The following is a 23,363-nucleotide window of genomic DNA, read 5'->3' on the forward strand; positions in this document are numbered from 1 at the left end:
CCCTCTATCGGTCTCTCTCTCCCTCTCGGTTTCTCTCTCTCCCTCGGTCTCTCTCTGTCTCGGTCTCTTTGGGCAGACCTGCCTCCCCTCAGCCCGAGCGCTGTGCTGTGTGTAAACCAGCGGCTGCCCTTTCTGTTCCGCAGGAGAACCTGCTGGGCCTGACCTCGCTGCCGACCCTGGAGAAACTCGAGGAGTTGCAGGAGAAACGGAGGCAGAGGGAGGCCGAAGGTTTCACGGAGAAGCAGGTTTGTATGGCACTGCCCCCGGGGCCTGAGGCCTTGTTCCTTGCTCGATGTCCCTGTGCACGGGCTATAAACAATGTGCACACTGACCCCCCAGGTCCCTTTGTCCCTTTGTCCCCCCCCCCCCCCCCCCGGCACCTTTCTCAGCGTGCAGTAAATACTCCAGGTTATCTGCCTGATATCTGCCGTTCACTCTCTCCCACGTTACACCAAGTGAGCAGCCCATTGGGCCCCAGCACTCCGTGCCGGGGGTTATGCCCCACACCAGACCCCTCGCACCCCTCTCCATCTCCTGACCCCTTCTCCCGCATGTGTTTATCCAGCTCTCCCTTAAATACATCGCGACTATTGCCCTCCCTGTGGCAGTGAGTTCCACATTCTCACCACACTCTGGGTAAAGAGGTTTCTCCTGAATTCCCCACCGGGTTTATTAGTGAGCGTCTTCGAAGTGCCAGCCGTGGCTCAGTGGGCAGCACTCTCGTCTCTGAGTCAGAAGGTTGTGGGTTCGAGTCCCACTCCAGGGACTTGAGCACAGAAATCCAGGCTGACACTCCCAGAGCAGTACTGAGGGAGTGTCGCACTGTCGGAGGGGCAGTACTGAGGGAGTGCCGCACTGTCGGAGGGGCGGTACTGAGGGAGCGCCGCACTGTCGGAGGGGCGGTACTGAGGGAGCGCCGCACTGTCGGAGGGGCAGTACTGAGGGAGCGCCGCACTGTCGGAGGGGCAGTACTGAGGGAGCCCCGCACTGTCGGAGGGGCGGTACTGAGGGAGCCCCGCACTGTCGGAGGGGCGGTACTGAGGGAGCGCCGCACTGTCGGAGGGGCAGTACTGAGGGAGCCCCGCACTGTCGGAGGGGCGGTACTGAGGGAGCCCCGCACTGTCGGAGGGGCTGTACTGAGGGAGTGTCGGAGGGGCGGTACTGAGGGAGTGCCGCACTGTCGGAGGGGCAGTACTGAGGGAGTGTCGCACTGTCGGAGGGGCGGTACTGAGGGAGCGCCGCACTGTCAGAGGGGCGGTACTGAGGGAGCGCCGCACTGTCGGAGGGGCAGTACTGAGGGAGCACCGCACTGTCAGAGGGGCAGTACTGAGGGAGCGCCGCACTGCGCTGTCGGAGGGGCAGTACTGAGGGAGCCCCGCACTGTCGGAGGGGCAGTGCTGAGGGAGCCCCGCACTGTCGGAGGGGCGGTACTGAGGGAGCCCCGCACTGTCGGAGGGGCGGTACTGAGGGAGCGCCGCACTGTCGGAGCTGGCCCTGTGGTGAACATTCTGTGGTTTTGTTGCTCTGCAGGGCCGGGACCCGAGACCACCTCCGCCGGTGCGTGTGACCATCGACTGCGACAGCGGCTGGCTGGCCTCCCCTTCTGCCGCGGCCAGGGGACAGGCGGCCCGCCTCGACGACCCGCTGCTGGAACAGATGGCCAACATCCACTCGTTCCTGGCCCAGGCCCGGGGGGCGGGGCGGGAGAGCGAGGCCCGGGCCCTGGCCGACAACCTGAGGCAGCTGGAGGAGGAGCTGGAGGCGCGGGAGCGGAGGCCGGTGGGGGCGGGAGGTCCGGCACCCTCGGCCCCCCGGCCTCCCGTGTCCGGGACACCCCCCAGGCCCCCCACCTCGGACCCCTCGGTCAACGGAACGGCGGTGCCGGGAGACGTGGGCCTCAACCCCTTCGCGGAGGAGGAGAAGGAGGAGGAGGGGGGCAGCGGCAACCCCTTCGAGGAGGGGGCTCGCGGAGCCCCCGCAAACCCCTTCGAGGGCGGGGACGAGGAGGAGGAGGCGGAACGGCCCCCTGGCGCCTCGAGCAACCCCTTCGAGGGAGGGGAGCGGGCAGAGTGCGTCCGATCGGCCCCCTCCAACCCCTTCGAGGAGGCCGGGGAGCTGGGGGAGATCGAGGAAGAGCTGCTCAGGCAACAGATCGACAATATCAAGGCCTACGCCTTTGACGCCAAGCGGGCCGGCAGGATGGACGAGATGGCCAGCCTCATGGACAACCTGGGGGAGCTGAGGAGCGTGCTGGAGGGGCAACGGAGCAGGAGACGGGCCCTTTAACCCCCATCTCCCCCCCCCCCCCCCCCCACCGGCTCCCTCCCCGTTACCCAGCGCTCCCCTCCGGGCTCTGCAACACCCCCCCCCCCACCCAAACGGACTCATCCTCGAGCTATTCGACTGCCGGAGGCTGCACCCCCCCCCCCAAATTGATCGATCTTGTATTATTCGGCTGTTGGGTGGCCGCACACTATTCCGCCCCCCCGACCAACCACCCCAAAATGACACTTCCTCGTGCTATTCGACAGCCGGAAACTGCACACTCTTTCCCCCACACCCCCCCACACCCACCAAAACAACCATCGGCACGAGGCCCGGGATGGATCCCGGACATTTCCTGCTCTGTGTGTCTGGGGGGGGGGGGTGGCTCCACATTTACCCACTCCTGAGTTCAAGCCGCCCCTTTCCCCACCGTTAATTTGGGGTTTTTTTGCAGGGTGGGGGGGTGACGGGGAACGTGTGTGAATGTAGAATGTGTGTTTTTTGTGTCTGTCGCGGAGGTTATTTTGTAAAATCGTGTTGATTGTGCCGCGGGAGCTTCCGGGTGTTACACGACTGGCCAGCGAGGTGCTGGGGGGATATTAAACCACCGATAGGACACTAACAGCCCCCTCCCCTCCATCGCCTGCCTGTACATCTTATCCCCCTCCCCTCACAGCCTCCGCTCCTCGCCACCCCGTCTGGAAACACTCCCAGCTTCTCCCTCTCCCTCTCCTTCACTCTCTCTCTCTCTCTCTCTTTGCCTCCCTCTCTCTCTCTCTCTGCCTCCCTCTCTCTCTCTGCCTCCCTCTCTCTCTCTCTCTCTGCCTCCCTCTCTCTCTCTCTGCCTCTCTCTCTCTCTCTGCCTCCCTCTCTGCCTCCCTCTCTCTCTCTGCCTCTCTCTCTCTCTCTCTCTCTGCCTCCCTCTCTCTCTCTCTCTCTGCCTCCCTCTCTCTCTCTCTGCCTCCCTCTCTCTCTCTCTCTGCCTCTCTCTCTCCCTCCCTCTCTCTCTCCCTCTCTCTCTTCCTCTCTCTCTCCCTCTCCCTCTCTGTCTCCCTCTCTCTGTCTCCCTCTCAGTCTCTCGCTCTGTCTCTCTCTCTCAGTCTCTCGCTCTCCGTCTCTCGCTCTCCGTCTCTCTCTCCCACTGTCTCTGTCTCTCGCTCTCCGTCTCTCTCTCCCACTGTCTCCCCCTCTGTCTCTGTCTCTCCCCCTCTCGCTCTCCCTCCCCCTTTCCCCTACACGGCTGGTGCTATGATATCCCCCTCCCCGCTGCACGGCTTGGCAGCGAGCCCCAGGGAGAGGGGGGTTGGTTTACGAGACGAGGGCGGATTCGCAATGTTACAGTGCTGTCAACTGACGGGATGGGAGAGCTTTCCGAGCACGGAGACTCATTTACAGTACCTGTGTATAAAATGTATAACTGGCATCATTAGGGTCTTGCAATAAAAATACCTTTCAAGTTGGTTTCTGTGTGTTTCTGCAGTTGAGCCAACGAGACCACAAGACGAAGTACTGAGGGAGCGCCGCACTGCGCTGTCGGAGGGGCAGTACTGAGGGAGCGCCATACTGCGCTGTCGGAGGGGCAGTACTGAGGGAGTGCCGCACTGTCGGCGGGGCGGTACTGAGGGAGTGCCGCGGTACTGAGGGAGTGCCGCACTGCGCTGTCGGAGGAGCAGTACTGAGGGAGCACCGCACTGTCGGAGGGGCAGTACTGAGGGAGCGCCATACTGCGCTGTCGGAGGGGCGATACTGAGGGAGCACCGCACTGCGCTGTCGGAGGGGCAGTACTGAGGGAGCGCCGCACTGCGCTGTCGGAGGGGCAGTACTGAGGGAGCGCCGCACTGCGCTGTCGGAGGGGCAGTACTGAGGGAGCACCGCACTGCGCTGTCGGAAGGGCAGTACTGAGGGAGCACCGCACTGCGCTGACGGAGGGGCGGTGCTGAGGGAGCGCCATACTGCGCTGTCGGAGGGGCAGTACTGAGGGAGCGCCGCACTGCGCTGTCGGAGGGGCAGTACTGAGGGAGCGCCGCACTGCGCTGTCGGAGGGGCAGTACTGAGGGAGCGCCACGATGTTGGAGGGGCGGTACTGAGGGAGCGCCACGATGTTGGAGGGGCTGTCTTTTGGATGAGGTGTGAAACCGAAGCTCCATTCAGCCCCTCGAGCCTGTTACATTAGGAACAGGAGGAGGCCATTCAGCCCCTCGAGCCTGTTGCATTAGGAACAGGAGGAGGCCATTCAGCCCCTCGAGCCTGTTACATTAGGAACAGGAGGAGGCCATTCAGCCCCTCGAGCCTGTTATATTAGGAACAGGAGGCCATTCAGCCCCTCGAGCCTGTTGCATTAGGAACAGGAGGAGGCCATTCAGCCCCTCGAGCCTGTTACATTAGGAACAGGAGGAGGCCATTCAGCCCCTCGAGCCTGTTACATTAGGAACAGGAGGAGGCCATTCAGCCCCTCGAGCCTGTTACATTAGGAACAGGAGGAGGCCGTTCAGCCTCTTGAGCCTGTTACATTAGGAACAGGAGGCCATTCAGCCCTTCGAGCCTGTTGCATTAGGAACAGGAGGAGGCCATTCAGCCCCTCGAGCCTGTTACATTAGGAACAGGAGGCCATTCAGCCCCTCGAGCCTGTTACATTAGGAACAGGAGGAGGCCATTCAGCCCCTCGAGCCTGTTACATGAGGAACAGGAGGAGGCCGTTCAGCCCCTCGAGCCTGTTACATTAGGAACAGGAGGCCATTCAGCCCCTCGAGCCTGTTACATTAGGAACAGGAGGAGGTCATTCAGCCCCTCGAGCCTGTTACATTAGGAACAGGAGGCTATTCAGCCCCTCGAGCCTGTTACATTAGGAACAGGAGGCTATTCAGCCCCTCGAGCCTGTTACATTAGGAACAGGAGGAGGCCGTTCAGCCCCTCGAGCCTGTTACATTAGGAACAGGAGGAGGCCGTTCAGCCCCTCGAGCCTGTTCCCAAATTCAATCAGATCACGGCTGACCTTGGTTCTGTAACCCTTAATACCCTTACCCAACAAAAATCCATCGATCTCAGTTATGAAAGCTCCAATTGCACCCCCAGGATCCAGTGTTTTGGGGGGAGAGAGTCCCAGATTCCCACTGCCCTGTGTGTGAAGAAGCGTTTGCCGACATCACCCCTGAACGGCCGGGGTCCAATTTGAAGGTGACGTCCCCTTGTTCTGGACTGCCCCCCCACCAGAGGGAACAGTTTCTCTCGAGCCACCCGATCGAATCCTTTAATCCTCTCAAACCCCTCGATCAGATCATCGCTTAATCTTCTACACTCGAGGGAACACAGGCCCAGTCTGTGCCACCTGTCGTCGGCATTTAACCCATTAGCCCCCGGGGTATCATTCTGCTCAGTCTGCGCAGCTTTCCTTCCGAGGCCAATATATCCTCCTTGAGGGGCAGGGCCCAGACTTGGACGCAGTGACTCCAGACGGGATACTGCCATCAGAAGGATCTTATCGACACGTATCAGATTATGAGGGGGGCTCGACAAGGTGGATGCAGAGAGGATGTTCCCACTGATGGGGGAGACTAGAACTAGGGGGCACGGTCTTAGAATAAGGGGCCGCCCATTTAAAACTGAGATGAGGAGGAATTTCTTCTCTCAGAGGGTGGTAAATCTGTGGAATTCGCTGCCTCAGAGAGCTGTGGAAGCCGGGACATTGAATATATTTAAGACAGCGATCGACAGTTTCTTAACCAATAAGGGGATAAGGGGGCGGGCAGGGAAGTGGAGCTGAGTCCATGATGGGATCAGCCATGATGGTATTAAATGGCGGAGCAGGCTCGAGGGGCCGAATGGCCGACTCCTGCTCCTATTTCTGATGTGGGTGCACTGATGGTGGAGGGGAGTGGTCGCTTGGGAAAGGCTGTGGAGGGGGTATTGGCGCTGGCGGGCCTTGATGTCCGTGTGCTGGAGGTGGAGGAAGCAAAGACTTTGGTGTGGCGCCCTGGGAGGCCAGGCGCACCAACATCAGGGTCCTCGACCAGGCTAACATCCCCAGTATTGGAGCACTGACCACACTCCATCAGCTTCGCTGGGCAGGCCACATGGTTCGCACGCCGGACACGGGACTCCCTAAGCAAATGCTCTATGCGCAGTTCCTTCGCGGTAAACCAGCCAAAGGAGGGACAGCGGAAACGTTCCAAGGACACCCTCACAGCCTTCCCTGGTGAAGTGCGACCTCACCTGGGAAGACCCTGGCCGAAGACCGCCCGAGGTGGCGAAAGTGCGTCCCGGAGGGCGTTGAGCTCGTCGCGTCCCATCACAAAGAGCGCGAAGAGCTCGGGCGCAGGCAGGGGAAGGAGCGTGCGGCAAACCAGCCCCACCCACCCTCGACGAGCGTCTGTCCCACCCTGTAACAGGGTCTGTGGCTCGCGTACCGGACTGTTGAGCCGTCAAAGAACTCACTTTGGGAGTGGAAGCAAGTCTTCCTCCATTCCGAGGGACTGCCTATGGTGATGATACTCTTCAAGCAATAAACAGTGCTGCATTGGCTGTGGAGCGCACTGTGACGTCCTGAGGGGGTGGGGGGGGGGCGGGGGGGTGATATAGAAGCAATGCAGAGGCGGCAGGAAATGGGTTAAGGCAGTGGGACGTTCAAAGTGAAACTAAATAGTGAGCTTTGTAGGGCGCAGCCTAAGTTCATTACGTTTCACTCTCAGCAATGGCTTTGACCGTGAGGGAAGCTATCCTGTGCACCCTGCAGCAGCTGGAGGACCGTGACTTCATCAAATTCAAGAGCAGAATTGCCCCGAAATCGGTGCAGCACCTGCAATTGCTTTGGTTCGGGGACGTTATGAGCTGGCTGTTATTGCTTGGTCTGGACCGAGATGATGTGACTGACCACCTCATCGGGCAGTTTGGGAAGGCAGTGGCCTGCCAGCTCGTCATCGACACTCTACAATGTATGAAGCAGAAGCGAACTTTGTCGTATTTCCTGCGGTCACTTCAGAGCGTGGGACACCAGGAGAGCGCAGGTCAGAACCATAAGAACATCAGAACTAGGAGCAGGAGTCGGCCATACGGCCCCTCGAGCCTGCTCCGCCATTTAATACCATCATGGCTGATCCGATCATGGACTCAGCTCCACTTCCCCGCCCGCTCCCCAGAACCCTTCACTCCCTTATCGCTCAAAAATCTGTCGATCTCCACCTTAAATATATTCAATGTCCCGGCTTCCACAGCTCTCTGAGGCAGCGAATTCCACAGATTCACAACCCTCTGAGAGAAGAAATTCCTCCTCATCTCAGTTTTAAATGGGCGGCCCCTTATTCTAAGATTATGCCCCTCTGGTCCCCACCGCCCCCCCCCCAGCTGTATCGCTGGGTTGCTTTGCGAACTCCTCTCGACCACGGGTCCACTAAAAGGGCCCCGTAAATCTTCTATACCTGAGGAAATACAAGCCGAGCCTACCACCTGTCTCTGGAATTTAACCCTTTTTGGCCCCGGGTATCGTTCTGGTGAATCTGCGCTGCCACCCCTCCCAGGCCGATACTTCCCTCCTGAGGTGCGGGGGGGGGGGGCCCAGAACTGGACACAGTTACTCCAGGCGGGGTGTAACAGCCAGGAGTCTCTGTCAGTTTCACTATTAGTAATACCGGAAGTTTCAGAAATAAAACTGTCATCTCAAAAGGTTTTTATAATTTAAATAATAAACAATTTAAGTCATTAAAAAATAACATTCTAGCTAACATCAGAGATAGAAGTCTTTAAAATCAGGAAAGGTTTTGATCGAGTGGATATGGAGAAGATGTTCCCATTTGAGGGAGAGACCAGAACTAGGGGGCCATCAATATAAGACGGTCACTAGTAAATCCAATGGGGAATTCAGGAGAAACTTCTTTACCCAGAGAGTGCTGAGAATGTGGAACTCGCTGCCACAGGGAGCGGTCGAGGTGAATAGTAGTCGCCTGTTTACCATTCCTCTTCGGACGTGTGAGCTGAGGTTTAATTCTTGTCTCTGTGCACCAACACTATTCAGCAGAGCGAACAGAGAGTTACTGAAGAGGGAAGACCCGGAGCTGTAGGATGTTACCCCCTCCAGCCCCACACCCGCCCCCCCCCCCCAGATCTCTGCACTCCCAAAATTCCAGCCTCTTGCACACCCCCCCCACCTCCCAATTTCCATCGCTCCTCCATCGGTGGCCGTGCCTTCAGCTGGCTGGGGCCCCAAGTTCTGGAATTCCCTCCCTAAACCTCTCCGCCTCTCTCTCCTCCTTTAAGACACTTTCGTCTCTGACTCGGGTGTGAAATTTTGACTGATTTCCGCTCCATTGAAGCGCCTTGGGACGTTTTACTACGTTAAAGGCGCTATATAAATGCAAGTTGGTGTTCAAAGGGCGGTGGATGCAGATTCAATAGTAACTTTGCAAAGAGAATTGGATAAAGGCTAGAAGGGGGAAGATGTGCAGGGCTGTAGGGATAAAGCAGGGGAGTGAGATTAATTGGACAGCTCCTTCAAAGAGCTGGCACGGGCACGATGGACCAAATGGCCTCCTTCTCTGTTGTATCATAATTCTAAAAGGACAGAGTGTGAAAAAAACAAGCCTAAAGGCTCTGTGTCTCAATGCGAGGAGCATTCGTAATAAGGTGGATGAATTAACTACGCAGATTGTTGTTAACGGATATGATGTCATTGGGATTACAGAGACATTGCTCTCGGGTGACCAAGGCTGGGAACTCAACATCCAAGGGGTCTTCAATATTCAGGAAAAAATAGACTGAAAGGAAAAGGAGGTGGGGTAGCGTTGCTGGTTAAAGAGGAGATTAACGCAATAGTAAGGAAGGACATTAGCTTGGATGAGGTGGAATCTGTATGGGGAAAGCTGTGAAACACTAAAGGGCAGAAAACACGAATGGGAGTTGTGTACAGACCACCAAACAGTCATAGTGAGGTTGGGGATGGCATCAAACAGGAAATGAGGGATGTGTGCTATTACGCTCATAATAAAGGATGAAACTGAGTATTGTATGCGATGAGTAAGTGTGACCTTAGCTCCTTTAATTAGACTCCAGAGTGCAGGTACAGCGTGGGTGGCCTGCTTATATACTGTGCTCCCAAGGGATGCTGGGGTCCATTGGTCAATTTGACCTGAAACGCCCTACTCCCTTCTTTAGCTATGATGGTGCCAGCAAGCCATTTGGGACTATGTCCATAATTGAGTACAAACAGGTTCATTGATCTCAATATCACGTGACAAATTTGCTCGATCATGGTACATGCCTTGTTGGTGCCGCCTGCCCTCGACGTGATCCTGGAGGTCAATATGGACAAGAGAGAGCCTTGTTTTGAGTGTCCTTTTCATGAGCAGCTCGGCTGGGGGGAATCCCGGTCAGCGAGTGGGGTCTGGTGCGGTAGCTGAGCAGAACTCGGGACAGGCAGGTCTGCAGGGAGCCTTCTGACACACGTTACAAGCTTTGCTTGATGGTCTGGACTGCCCGTTCTGCCTGGCCGTTGGATGCGGGCTTGAACGGGGCAGATGTGGCGTGCTTGATCCCGTTGTGGGTCATGAATTGCTTGAATTCAGCACTGGTGAAACACGGCCCATTGTCGCTGACTAGGACATCAGGCAGGCTGCGTGTGGCAAACATGGCTCGTAGGCTTTCAATGGTGGCGGGGGACGTGCTTACAGGCATTATTACACATACAATCCATTTTGAATAAGCATCAACCAAGAACATTTTGCCTCGAAATGGGCCAGCATAGTCAACGTGGATCCTAGACCAAGGTTTGGAGGGCCAAGACCACAAACTTAGCGATGCCTCTCTGGGCGCATTGCTCAGTTGAGAGCAAGTGTTGCACTGGCGCACGCATGACTCTAAACCTGAGTCGATGCCGGGCCACCACACATGGGATCTGGCTATGACCTTCATCATTACAATGCCTGGGTGAGTGCTGTGTAGGTTGCGTATGAACGTTTCTCTGCCTTTCTTGGGCAAGACCACGCGATTACCCCACAAAAGCCAGTCTGTCTGTAAGGACATGTCGTCTTTGCGCCTGTGGAACGGCTTAATCTCTTCCTGCATCTCCGCTGGGACGCTGGACCAGCTCCCATGGAGGACAGTTTTTTTTTTACCAGGGACAGTAAAGGATCCTGGCTGGTCCAGGTCCTGATCTGGCGGGCCGTAACGGGTGACTTCTCGTTCTCGAATGCATCCATCACCATGAGCAAGTCTGCAGGCTGTGCCATTTCCAGGGCAATGGTAGCCGACTGAGACCATCGGCGCAGTTCTCTGTGCCCGGTCTGTGGCAGATTACATAGTTGCATGCCGACAGCGTGAGCGCCCATCTTTGGATGCGGGCAGAGGCATTGGTGTTAGTCCCTTTGCTCTCTGAGAATAGTGATATGAGCAGTTTATGGTCAGTTTCTAGCTCAAACTTAAGACCAAACAAATACTGGTGCATTGTTCTCACCCCGTAAATGCATGCCCGAGCTTCTTTTTCAATCATGCTGTAGGCCCTTTCGGCCTTGGACAGACTCCTGGATGCATAGGCGACCGGTTGCAAAATCCCCGATTCATTAGCCTGTTGGAACACACACCCAACCCCGTATGATGACGCATTACAAGCTAGCACGAGTCGTTTACATGGGTTATACAGAACAAGCACTTTGTTTGAACATAACAGATTTCTGGCTTTCTCAAAAGCAGCCTCTTGTGAATTCCCCTATCCCAGTCATCTTCCTTGTGCAGTAGCACATGTAGGGGTTCTAGCAAGGTGCTTAACCTGGGTAGGAAATGACCAAAATAGTCAAGGAGTCCCAGGAACGACCACAGCTCCGTCACGTTCTGTGATCTCGGCGCGTTCTTGATGGCCTCCGTCTTAGCGTCAGTGGGTCTGATGCCGTCTGCCGCGATTCTTCTCCCTAAGAACTCGACCTCTGGCGCCAGGAAAACAAACTTCGAGCGTTTCAACCTGAGTCCCACGCGATCTAGCTGACTTAGAACCTCTTCCAGATTCTTCAAGTGTTCGATGGTGTCCCGACCTGTGACCAGTATGTCGTCCTGGAAAACCACGGTGCGTGGAAAATCGCCGCGGCCGAACGATTCCAAACTGGCATCTATTGGAGATGAACAGACCTTTGTGCGTGTTGATGCAGGTGAGGCCTATCGAAGATTCCTCCAGCTCCTGCGTCATGTAGGCCGAGGTCAGGTCCAGCTTGGTGAATGTCTTTCCTCCAGTCAGGGTCGCAAATAGGTCGTCTGCCTTGGGTAGTGAGTACTGGTCCTGTAGCGAAAAACGGTTAATCATTTCTTTATATTCCCCGCAAATTCTGACTGTGCCTTCACCTTTGAGTACTGGCACAATCGGATTGGCCCACTCGTTGAACTCCACCGACGCGATGATGTCTTCGCGCTGCAGCCTGTCCAGCTCAATTTCCACTTTCTCTCGCATCATATACGGTACCGCCCGTGCCTTGTGGTGGATTGGTCGTGCACCGGGAACCAAATGGATCTGCACTTTCACCCCCCCGAGAAGCTTCCAATGCCTGGCTCTAACAACGATGGAAATCTGCTCGGAAAATTGGGTACATGAGGTGTCGTCGACAGACGAAAGCGCTCGGATGTCGTCCCAGTTCGAGCGGATTTTTCCCGGCCAGCTTCTGCCGAACAGTGTGGGGCCATCCCCTGGCACAATCCATAGTGGGAGTTCGTGCACCGCTCCATCATAGGAGACTTTGACTTCTGTACTGCCAATTACTGGGATCAGCTCTTTGGTGTAAGTTCTTAGCTTGGTGTGAATGGGGCTAAGCTTGAGCCTGTGTGGCTTGTTGCACCACAGCTTCTCGAAGGCCTTTTTGTTCATTATGGACTGACTCGCACCCGTGTCCTGTTCCACTGATACTGGAATTCCATTCAGTTCAACTTTTAATATAATCGGTGGACATTTCATGGTGAGGGTGTGTACCCTGTATACTTCTGCCTCCTCGGTTCAAGTTTCTAGTTCAGCCCGATCCACAATGGATCGATCTTCCTCTGCAACGTGGTGGTTTGCAGGGTTTGCAGCTCGCCTGCACATTCGCTGGAGGTGTCCCATTGTTATCATGGGTGACTTTAATCTACATATAGATTGGGCTAAACAAACTGGTAGTAATACGCTGGAGGATTTCCTGGAGTGTATAAGGGATGGTTTTCTAGACCAGTATGTCGAGGAACTAACTCGAGATCTGGCCATCCTAGACTGGGTCTTGTGTAATGAGAGGATTAATTAGCAATCTTGTTGTGCGAGACCCCTTGGGGAAGAGTGACCATAATATGGTAGAATTCTTTATTAAGATGGAGAGTGACACAGTTAATTCAGAGACTAGGGTCCTGAACTTAGAGAAAGATAACTTCGACGGTATGAGACGTGAATTGGCTAGGATATTTAAAGGGTTTGCCAGTGGATAGGCAATGGCAGACATTTAAAGATCACATGGATGAACTTCAACAATTGTACATCCCTGTCTGGCATAAAAATAAAATGGGGAAGATGGCTCAACCGTGGCTAACAAGGGAAATTAGGGATAGTGTTAAATCCAAGGAAGAGGTATATAAATTGGCCAACAAAAGCAGCAAACCTGAGGACTGGGAGAAATTTTGAATTCAGCAGAGGACAAAGGGTTTAATTAGGAGGGGGAAAATAGAATGAGAGTAAGCTTGCAGGGAACATAAAAACTGACTGCAAAAGCTTCTACAGATACGTGAAGAGAAAAAAATTAGTGAAGACAAGTGTAGGTCCCTTACTGTCAGAATCAGGTGAATTTATAATGGGGAACAAAGAAATGGCAGACCAATTGAACAAATACTTTGGTTCTGTCTTCACTAAGGAAGACACAAATAACCTTCTGGAAAAACTAGGGGACCGAGGGTCTGGTGAGAAGGAGGAACTGAAGGAAATCCTTTAGTTAATCAGCAAATTGTGTTGGGGAAATTGATGGGATTGAAGGCCGATAAATCCCCATGGCCTGATATTCTGCATCCCAGAGTACTTAGGGAAGTGGCCCTAGAAATAGTGGATGCATTAGTGGTCATTTTCCAACATTCTATAGACTCTAGATCAGTTCCTATGCACTAGAGGGTAGCTAATGTAACACCACTTTTTAAAAAAGGGAGAGAGAAAACAGGGAATTATAGAATGGTCAGCCTGACATCAGTAGTGGGGAAAATGTTGCAATTATTAAACATGAAATAGCAGCACATTTGGAAAGCACTGACAGTATCAGTCCAAGTCAGCATGGATTTATGAAAGGGAAATCATGCTTGACAAATCTTCTAGAATTTTTTGAGGATGTAATTAGTAGAATGGACAAGGGGGAGCCAGTGGATGTGGTGTATTTAGACCTTCAAAAGGCTTTTGACAAGGTCCCACACAAGAGATTAGTGTGCAAAATTAAAGCACATGGTATTGGGGGTAATGTATTGACGTGGATAGAGAACTGGTTGGCAGACAGGAAACAAAGAGTCGGGATAAACGGGTCCTTTTCAGAATGGCAGGCAGTGACTAGTGGGGTACCGCAAGGTTCAGTGCTGGGACCCCAGCTATTTACAATATACATTAATGATTTAGACGAAGGAATTGAATGTAATATCTCCAAGTTTGCAGATGACACTAAGCTGGGTGGCGGTGTGAGCTGTGAGGAGGATGCTAAGAGGCTGCAGGGTGATTTGAAAAGGTTAGGTGAGTGGGCAAATGCATGGCAGATGCGATATAAGATGCAGATGCACTTTGGTGGCCAAAACAGGAAGGCAGAATATTATCTGAATGGCGGCAGATTAGTAAAAGGGGAGGTGCAACGAGACCTGGGTGTCATGGTACATCAATCATTGAAAGTTGGCATGCAGGTACAGCAGGCGGTGAAGAAGGCAAGTGGCATGTTGGCCTTCATAGCGAGAGGATTTGAGTATAGGAGCAGGGAGGTCTTACTACAGTTGTACAGGGCCTTGGTGAGGCCACACCTTGAATATTGTGTTCAGTTTTGGTCTGCCAATCTGAGGAAGGACATTCTTGCTATTGAGGGAGTGCAGCGAAGGTTCACCAGACTGATTCCTGGGATGGCAGGACTGACATATGAAGAAAGACTGGATCGACTAGGCTTATAGTCAATAGAATTTAGAAGAATGAGAGGGGATCTCATAGAAACATATAAAATTCTGATGGGATTGGACAGATTAGATGCAGGAAGAATGTTCCCGATGTTGGGGAAGTTCAGAACCAGGGGTCACAGTCTAAGGTTAAGTGGTAAGCCTTTTAGGACCGAGATGAGGAGAAATTTCTTCACTTAGAGAATTGTGAACCTGTGGAATTCTCTACCACAGAAAGTTGTTGAGGCCAGTTCGTTAGATATATTCAGAAGGAAGTTAGATGTGGCCCTTGCGGCTAAAGGGATCAAGGAGTATGGAGAGAAAGCAGGAATGGGGTACTGAAGTTGCATGATCAGCCATGATCATATTGAATGGTGGTGCAGGCTCGAAGAGACGAATGGCCTGCTCCTGCACCTATTTACTGTGTATCGTTCTATCAAATCCCCTTCCTCAACTGAAGTTCTGATGTCTCTCCACAGGTGCCGCCCCTCAACGTGACCTGACCGGCTCTGAGGTACTGAGTTTGTTTTGCTGGGAGTTCTATATTTGCCTTTGAGAGATGTTTACTCGGAGACCTGTCCCTGCCATCTGGAGGGAGAGGGGAGAGGGTTGTAAAGCTGTGCCAGGGTATGGTGCCACAAGTGGGCAGCAGTGTGAATCCGGGCAGGACATTCGACTACAGGAGGCGGGCAGTATCACAGCCACCCCGGGTGAGAGGGGGCGAAGCTGGCACAGGCCAGGGATGGAACCCAGGCCCCTCCTGCTTTGTGCGGCCACCCACACACGTGTAGACGTCGAGATGCTTGGGCCTCAGCTGTGAAGCCCCCCATGGCCGAATGGCCTGCGCACACTCGCTGCCCGCCTGACCATTTGAGTGAGGGAATCACGGGGGACCAGCCAGTGCCTACGGAACTGGATCCCCAGTGAGAAGCAGCAGCTTCAGGAAGGTGGGAAGGCGAGAGAGGTGCGTGTTTATTAACCATGTGCATTTCTCTTGTATCTTGTTACCAGGATTGCTACAACATGTCTGGATATCGTCGTGTATTTGTGCTTGTTGTCCAACAGGATCGGGCAGGTGCTGAAAACGAACTCCGGAATCTGAGAAAATTCGCGCGGGATTTTAACTTTTCCATCACAGAGTGCGTTGACCCTACGAATAAGGTTAGATTTAGCATTTTTAATCCGTTAGTCACCAATGAGATTGAGCACAATGGACACCCAGGAGTTGCCACGGACGGTGTAGTTTGGGGAAATGCAGCTCCTGAGTCAGAGTTCACCCTCCCAGACATTCTACAAGTTCCCTGACTGGCCTTGATACCTTGCTTCTTTTGTGCAGGAGATCATCCCGGCTCTGGAGGAGTTTCGCGACGAGATGTCAGCAAAGGTCAGCTGTTCGTTTGTTTTCATCATGGCGCACGGCGAGCTGGGAAAGATTTTCGGAATTAACGACAGAAGAGGAGTAAAATTGGAAAAGATAATCTCGCTCTTCGATAATGCAAACTGCCGGGCGCTCCAACGCAAACCCAAAGTCTTTGTGATCCAAGCGTGCAGGGGAGGTAAAGAATACCGACTTGGTTTGATGGGACAGTGTAGAGGGAGCTTTACTCTGTATCTAACCCCGTGCTGTAGCTGCCCTGGGAGTGTTTGATGGGGACAGTGTAGAGGGAGCTTTACTCTGTATCTAACCTGTGCTGTACCTTCCCTGGGAGTGTTTGATGGGGACAGTGTAGAGGGAGCATTACTCTGTATCTAACCCCATGCTGTAGCTGCCCTGGGAGTGTTTGATGGGACAGTGTAGAGGGAGCTTTACTCTGTATCTAACCCCATGCTGTACCTGCCCTGGGAGTATTTGATGGGACAATGTAGAGAGAGCTTTACTCTATATCTAACCCGTGCTATACCTGCCCTGGGAGTGTTTGATGGGACAGTGTAGAGGGAGCTTTACTCTGTATCTAACCCGTGCTATACCTGCCCTGGGAGTGTTTGATGGAGACAGTGTAGAGGGAGCTTTACTCTGTATCTAACCCCGTGCTGTACCTGCCCTGGGAGTGTTTGATGGGACAGTGTAGAGGGAGCATTACTCTGTATCTAACCCCGTGCTGTATCTGCCCTGGTCTGTTCGATTCTAATCTAGTGTTATAACTTTGATGTGTGCAAAATGAATAAAAAAATGAGATTCAATGTATGAAAATGACGGGTGGAAAATGTGTTGAAATATGTCACGTTACGGAAGTGTAGCTGATATCCTGTGGCATTGCTCACTGGCAGCGTGCATTCTGGTGTAAGATGGTCACATTTGAGCTGTGTTAAATCTGGCCTGTCCCTGTAAAGCCACTGTTCAGAGACTCAGTATGGAGATAATAAGCCCTCGCTGAGGTCAGTCAGAGGGTAATTGCCATGTGAAGTTTTATTAACTTGGTGGATGCTGGTAAATCCCAGCTCCTGTCTGTCGGGAGAGCCCAGATTCCCAGTGGGAAGTGCGCTCTGCTGGTGTTTATCGTTTTCATAATTCTGACACGTTGCAGCGCGCTCGAGCCAGATTCTGCAGACGGGAGTCTTGCGAAGAGGATTAATTTTGAATGTCTTTTTGTTTGGACAGAGGAATCAGACCCAGGTGTTGAGTATTTTGTGGATTCACATCAAGAAAACTGTCAAACATCTGAGCCAAAGAAGCTGCCAACATTGTCGGACACCTTTATCGTGTACCCTGCTCAACCTGGTTAGTACATTACATTCTATCTGTCCCTAGCCCCACCCCACCGACTTACTCACTCACGGTTTCACGGGCATTCAATGAGATCATGGCTGATCTTCTACCTTAACTCCACTTTCCTACCCTATCCCCATATCCCTTAATCCCTCAGCTGCCCAAAAATCTATCGATCTCAGCCTTGAATATACTCAGCGACTCAGCATCCACAGTCCTCTGGGGCAGAGAATTTCAAAGATGCATCACCGACTGAAGAAATTCCTCCTCATCTCAGTCCTAAATGGCCGACTCCTTATCCTGAGACTGTGACCCCTGGTTCTAGACTCCCCAGCCCGGGGGGGAAACACCCTCCCTGCATCTACCCTGTCAATCCCCCTCAGAGACCACCTCTCCTCACAGGAAAGCCCTCTCATCCCAGGGATCAGACTGGTGAACCTCCATTGTACCTCCTCCAAGGCAAGTATATCCTTCCTAAGATAAGGAGACCAGAACTTTGCACAGTACTCCAGGTGTGGTCTCACCAAGGCCCTGTATAATATTAGAAAGTCTTTGTTACTTATACTCCATCCCCCTTACAACAAAGGCCAACATTCCATCTGCCTTCCTGATTGCTTGCTGTACCTGCATACTAACTGTTTCTTGTACGAGGACACGCAAATCTCTCTCTATACCAACATTTAATCGTTTCTCACTATTTAAAAAATATTATTTTTCTATTCTTTCTACCGAAGTGAATAACCTCACATTTCCCTACATTATACTCCAACTGCCACCTTATTGCCCACTCACTTAACCAGTCTATATCCCTTTGCATCCTCCTCACATCTTACTTTCCCACCTAGCTTTGTATCGTCAGCAAACTTGGATATATTACACTCGGTCCCTTCATCCAAGTCGTTAATACAGATTGTAAATGGCTGAGGCCCCAGCACTGATCCCTGCGGCACCCCACTATTTATGGCCTGTCAATCTGAAAATGACGTGCTGATCCCTACTCTGTTTTCTGTTCATTATCTAATCCTGTATGCATGCTAAGACCTTACCCCCAACCCCATGAGCCCTTATCTTGCTTAACAACCTTTGATATAGACCCTTATCCAATGCCGTTTGGAAATCCAAATATACTACATCAACTGGTTCCCCTTTATCTACCCTGCTAGTTACACCCTCAATAAACTCTAATAAATTTGTTAAACACGATTTCCCTTTCAATAAAACCATGTTGACTCTGCCTAATCATGTTATGATTTTCTAAGTGCCCTGATACCACTTCCTTAGCAATGGATTCCAGCATTTTCCCAACAACTGATGTCAGGCTAACTGGCCTGTTGTTCCCCGTTTTCTCTCTCCTTCCTTTCTCGAATAGCGATGTTACATTTGCTATCTTCCAATTTGCTGGGTCCGTTCTAGATGTATGGAATTTTGGGAGATCACAAACAATGCATCCACTATCTCTGCAGCCACCTCTTTTCGAACCCCAGGATGTAGGCCGTCAGGTCCAGGGGATTTGTCAGCTTTTTGTCCCATTAGTTTCTCCAGTACTTTATCTACTGATATTAATTACTTTAAGTTCCTCGCTCTCATTAGACCCTTGGTTCCCCAACATTTTAGGAATGCTTTTTGTGCCTTCTACTGTGAAGATACATACAAAGGGCTCTATAGGTATGTAAAGAGAAAAAGGTTAGTAAAGACAAACGTAGGTCATAACTGGGAACAAAGAAATGGCGGACCAATTGAACAAGTACGTTGGTTCGATATTCACTAAGGAGGACACAAACAACCTTCCGGATATAAAGGGGGGTCAGAGGGTCTATTAAGGAGGAGGAACTGAGGGAAATCTTTATTAGTCGGGAAATTGATGGGACTGAAGGCCGATAAATCCCCAGGGCCTGATGGTCTGCATCCCAGAGTACTTAAGGAGGTGGCCTTGGAAATAGCGGATGCATTGAGTCATTTTCCAACATTCCATAGACTCTGGATCAGTTCCTATGGAGTGGAGGGTAACCAATGTAACCCCACTTTTTAAAAAAGGGAGAGAAAACAAGGAATTATAGACCGGTCAGCCTGACATTGGTAGTGGGTAAAATGATGGAATCAATTATTAAGGATGTGATATTAGCACATTTGGAAAGAGGTTACATGAGCAGTCGGAGGAACCATCTTTCAGGAGACGTTAAACCGAAGTCCCATCTGCCCTTTCAGGTGGACGTAAAAGATCCCACAGCCACGATTGGAAGAAGAGCCGGGGCCTTCAATCCCCTCAATCAACATCTCATTGCTGTTTGTGGGAGCTTGCTGTGCGCAATTTGTCTGCTGCGTTTCCTACATTGCAGCAGTGACTGCACTTCAAAAAGTCCCTCATTGGCTGTGAAGTGCTTTGAGTTGGCCTGAGGTGGTGAAAGGCGCTATAGAAATGGGAGTCTTTCTTTCCTTCCTACCTCCTTTTGTCCTTCATGGCCTTGCCCCTCCCTGTCTCTGTAAACGTGCTGCACCTTTCCCGGGGTGGGGGGAAAATTGAAGTCTTGATTTTTACGTCACGCTCCAGGCATCCCGTTTGTGGTTATTAATCTCAATGTCCGATTGTGTCTTCAGGTTACGTGGCTTACCGTAAGGGTGTTCGTGGGTCACTGATGGTCACACACATGATGAAGGTGCTCAAACACTTTGGGACGACTTTGCACCTCTCTGACCTGTTTGTCAAGGTGAGGGAAAATCTGCGTCGTCACGTCAAAGTGACAAACGTTTTCGGGCTACATGACGAAATGTCCTGCCAGGCGCTAATCGTTCTCTCCTCCAGCGATATTCAGCTTCGACGCTCCTAGAGGGACGTGGAACGCTAACTCAAACACGAACCCCTTCGCTTGGGGCGCAAACGTCTGGGAGCCGGACGGCAGTGGTAGAGCGCTGAACAATTTCGAGCAGTATTGGTAACTGTAACAGAGGCCGCTTCCCTGGCTTATAGGGATGGGCCAATGGTGCTGCTGGAGCTAGTTGTCAGCAGTTGTGTTGCTAAGCGACCTGCGTGACTGCCATTACAGCCCCAAACACTCTCACACAGTGGAGGCTTGGACATCTCACACCAGTGAACCGTGACAAACTGTGGGCAGGCACCAGAGCGGTAAAGGTTGTGCGAGCTGAAAACCGTTCCCCCAGCGGCCAGCCGAGTTCACAACGCCTCCTCTTGCTGCCGCTGTCGGCGCGAGGCCATACAGCCACATCCGGGGCGGTAACAGGGGACGCCGCGCACTTTACGAGAGTCACGGACTGCGGGGCGCCGGAGGCTCAGGAGCCAGCGCTAATCCGGCACGGAGGTTCGCGAGCGTTCCTGCATACGCCGCGCCCCACTTTCAGCGGTCTCTGGGTTACTGGTCCGGTAACATAACCGTACCCCGGGGCGAACCAGCACGGTCTCCTAAACGGCAACGAGCCAACCGTGTATTGCCGAGACGAAAGCAAAATATTGCGGGCGCTGGAAATCTGAAATAAAAACCGAAAACGCTCAGACTGCGATGGGGAGCCCTCGCTGCGGTAAGGCGCAGAGTGGTGCCAGTTGTTGCCGCCGCTGAACGGTTTTTGATTTTCGATCATGTTGCAGGTGAATCAGAAAATGACAAGGGAAGAGTTGACAGACATGAATGGGGAAGATGTGAAGACGGTGCTGGTGATGGAATCCACACTGACCAAGTCGGTGTACTTCACAGGTCGCGATTGATCGCCGCTGACCCCAGGGTCGACCTGCACCCTCGCAGCTGGACACTCCAGATGCTGCATGACAGAAATACAAATGGAAAATTCTGAAGCACAGTAGCTCCTGGCCGCATCTGTAAAGGAAGCAAGCAAATTAATGTCATGGTTGTTCCACTAGAACGTGCCGTTTCCTTGGCTCTGTATAATTTTATTTCTTAATAAATGTTATTCATCCACTTAACCTGATGTGCAATCATTGTCATTTATCCACCAATTGTAGAGCTCAGAGGCTATCCAAATTTGAGGCTGCTCACATAAGCTTGAATGAGTTTTTCAGGAGTTTTAAGAGTTTAAACTCGCTTGGCAGGGGGATGGGAACCCGAGAACAAATTCAAGAGGGAAGGAAGTAAAACAGAAATTGAATAGGAAGAATCTAGAAAGAAAATCTGTTAGACAGAGGAAACAAGGCTTAGTAAGTAGTAAGCAACTGGAGGTCTTCATGTGCTAAATGGTATATACTTTGATGTAAGGGGTATAGCGAATAAGGTGAATGAGCTAAGAGCACTGGTAGACAATTGGGAGTATGACATTATAAACATTACAGAAACATGGCTGAAAGAGGGACAGGTTTGGCAGATCAATATTCCTGGTTAGAGGATTTTTAGACAAGGTAGAGAGGGGGATAAAAAGGGGGCGTCGCGGTACTGATTAAAGAAACTATTACAGCAGTGAGGAGGGATGATATGTTACAGGGATCATCAAATGATGCCATATGGGTCGAATTGAAAAATAAAAAAGGGGCGATCACACTGCTGTGTGTGTATTATAGACCTCCAAACAGTGGGAGGGAGAGAGAGGGACAAATATGTCGTCAAATTGCTGTGAAGTCCAAAAACCAGAGGGTAGTAATAGTAGGGGATTTTAACTATCCAAATATTGATTGGGACAAATCTAGTGTGAAGGGTATAGAAGGTGCAGAATTCTTGAAATGCATTGAAGAGAACTTTTTTAGTCATTATGTAGGTACCCCAACACGAGAGGGGGTGGTCTTGGGTTTAGTTTTGGGGAATGAAGCTGGGCAGGTTGAAGGGGTATTAGTGGGGGAGCACTTGGGTGCAAGTGACCATAATTCAGTCAGATTCAAGTTGGTTATGGATAAGGACAAGGATAGGCGTAGAATAAACGTCCCAAATTGGGGAAAAGCTAATTTTACTAAGTTAAGGAGTGATTTGGCCATCGTGGACTGAAAACAGCTACTTGTGGGTAAATCAGTGTCGGAACAGTGGGAGGCATTCAAGGAGGAGATCGAGAAGGCTCAGGCCATATCATATGCCCTTAAAGAAAAAGGTTGGGAATAATAATTCTAGAGCCCCCTGGATGTCTAGGGACTTACAGGGGAGGATTAAGAAAAAAAGGGAAGCTTATGTCATATATCAATAGCTAAGCAGTGACAGGATCGGTCCAAGTCAGCATGGATTTATGAAAGGGAAATCATGCTAGACAAATCTTCTAGAATTTTTTGAGGATGTAACTAGTAGAGTTGATAAGGGAGAACCAGTGGATGTGGTGTATTTGGACTTTCAAAAGGTTTTTGACAAGGTCCCACACAAGAGATTAGAGTGCAAAATTAAAGCACATGGTATTGGGGGCAATGTATTGACATGGATAGAGAACTGGTTGGCAGACAGGAAGCAAAGAATAGGAATAAACGGGTCCTTTTCAGAATGGCAGGCAGTGACTAGTGGGGTACCGCAGGGTTCAGTGCTGGGACTCCAGCTATTTACAATATATATTAATGATTTAGACGAAGGAATTGAATGTAATATCTCCAAGTTTGCAGATGGCACTAAGCTGGGCGGCAGTGAGCTGTGAGGAGGATGGTAAGAGGCTGCAGAGTGAGTTGGACAGGTTAGGTGAGTAGGCAAATGCATGGCAGATGCAGTATAATGTGGATAAATGAGGTTATGCACTTTGGAGGCAAAAACAGGAAGGCAGATTACCTGAATGGTGACAGATTAGGAAAAGGGGAGGTGCAACGAGACCTGGGTGGCATGGTACATCAGTCATTGAAGGTTGGCATGCAGGTACAGCAGGTGGTGAAGAAGGCAAGTGGCATGCTGGCCTTCATAGCGAGAGGATTTGAGTATAGGAGCAGGGAGGTCTTACTACAGTTGAACAGGGCCTTGGTGAGGCCACACCTTGAATATTGTGTACAGTTTTGGTCTCCTAATCTGAGGAAGGACATTCTTGCTCTTGAGGGAGTGCAGCGAAGGTTCACCAGACTGATTCCCGGGATGGCAGGACTGACATATGAAGAAAGACTGGGTCGACTAGCCTTATATTCACTGGAATTTAGAAGAATAAGAGGGGATCTCATGGAAACATAAAATTTTGACGGGATTGGACAGATTAGATGCAGGAAGAATGTTCCCGACCTTGGGGAACCAGGGGTCACAGTCTAAAGATAAGGGGTAAGCCATTTAGGACCGAGATGAGGAGAAACTTCTTCACTCAGAATTGTGAACCAGTGGAATTCTCTACCACAGAAAGTTGTTGAGGCCAGTTCGTTAGATATATTCAAAAGGGAGTTAGATGTGGCCCTTACTGCTAAAGG

General features: G+C 51.7%; 2 protein-coding genes across 2 annotated transcripts in view; both read left to right on the plus strand.

Moving 5' to 3' along the window:
- The window catches only part of LOC139251685 (rabenosyn-5-like), a 16,625-nt gene extending 12,900 nt beyond the window's left edge, over positions 1-3,725 (plus strand). The window contains exons 2-3 of the mRNA XM_070873254.1: positions 144-245; positions 1,531-3,725. Coding sequence (XP_070729355.1) covers positions 144-245; positions 1,531-2,286 — 858 coding nt within the window. The 3' untranslated portion in view covers positions 2,287-3,725. The remainder of the gene's footprint in view (positions 1-143; positions 246-1,530) is intronic.
- A 3,134-nt stretch (positions 3,726-6,859) lies between these two features.
- Positions 6,860-20,970, plus strand: LOC139251696 (caspase-14-like). The gene is made up of 7 exons (XM_070873266.1): positions 6,860-7,265; positions 14,832-14,866; positions 15,364-15,513; positions 15,689-15,908; positions 16,952-17,071; positions 19,655-19,764; positions 20,658-20,970. The coding sequence occupies exons 1-7, from the start codon at positions 6,953-6,955 to the stop codon at positions 20,772-20,774; spliced, it is 1,065 nt and encodes a 354-aa protein (XP_070729367.1). The 5' UTR covers positions 6,860-6,952; the 3' UTR covers positions 20,775-20,970.
- The last annotated feature ends 2,393 nt before the right edge of the window (positions 20,971-23,363 follow it).

This window comes from Pristiophorus japonicus, unplaced genomic scaffold, assembly GCF_044704955.1.
Source record: "Pristiophorus japonicus isolate sPriJap1 unplaced genomic scaffold, sPriJap1.hap1 HAP1_SCAFFOLD_432, whole genome shotgun sequence".
Classification (NCBI taxonomy): domain Eukaryota; kingdom Metazoa; phylum Chordata; class Chondrichthyes; family Pristiophoridae; genus Pristiophorus; species Pristiophorus japonicus.

Excerpts from the sequence above, each read along its gene's own strand:
- LOC139251696 (XM_070873266.1), top strand. The coding sequence starts at position 6,953 with ATGGCTTTGACCGTGAGGGAAGCTATCCTGTGCACCCTGCAGCAGCTG. Across the intron at positions 14,867-15,363 it reads GTGACCTGACCGGCTCTGAG|GATTGCTACAACATGTCTGG; the intron begins GTACTGAGTTTG and ends TCTTGTTACCAG. Across the intron at positions 17,072-19,654 it reads CGTGTACCCTGCTCAACCTG|GTTACGTGGCTTACCGTAAG; the intron begins GTTAGTACATTA and ends TTGTGTCTTCAG.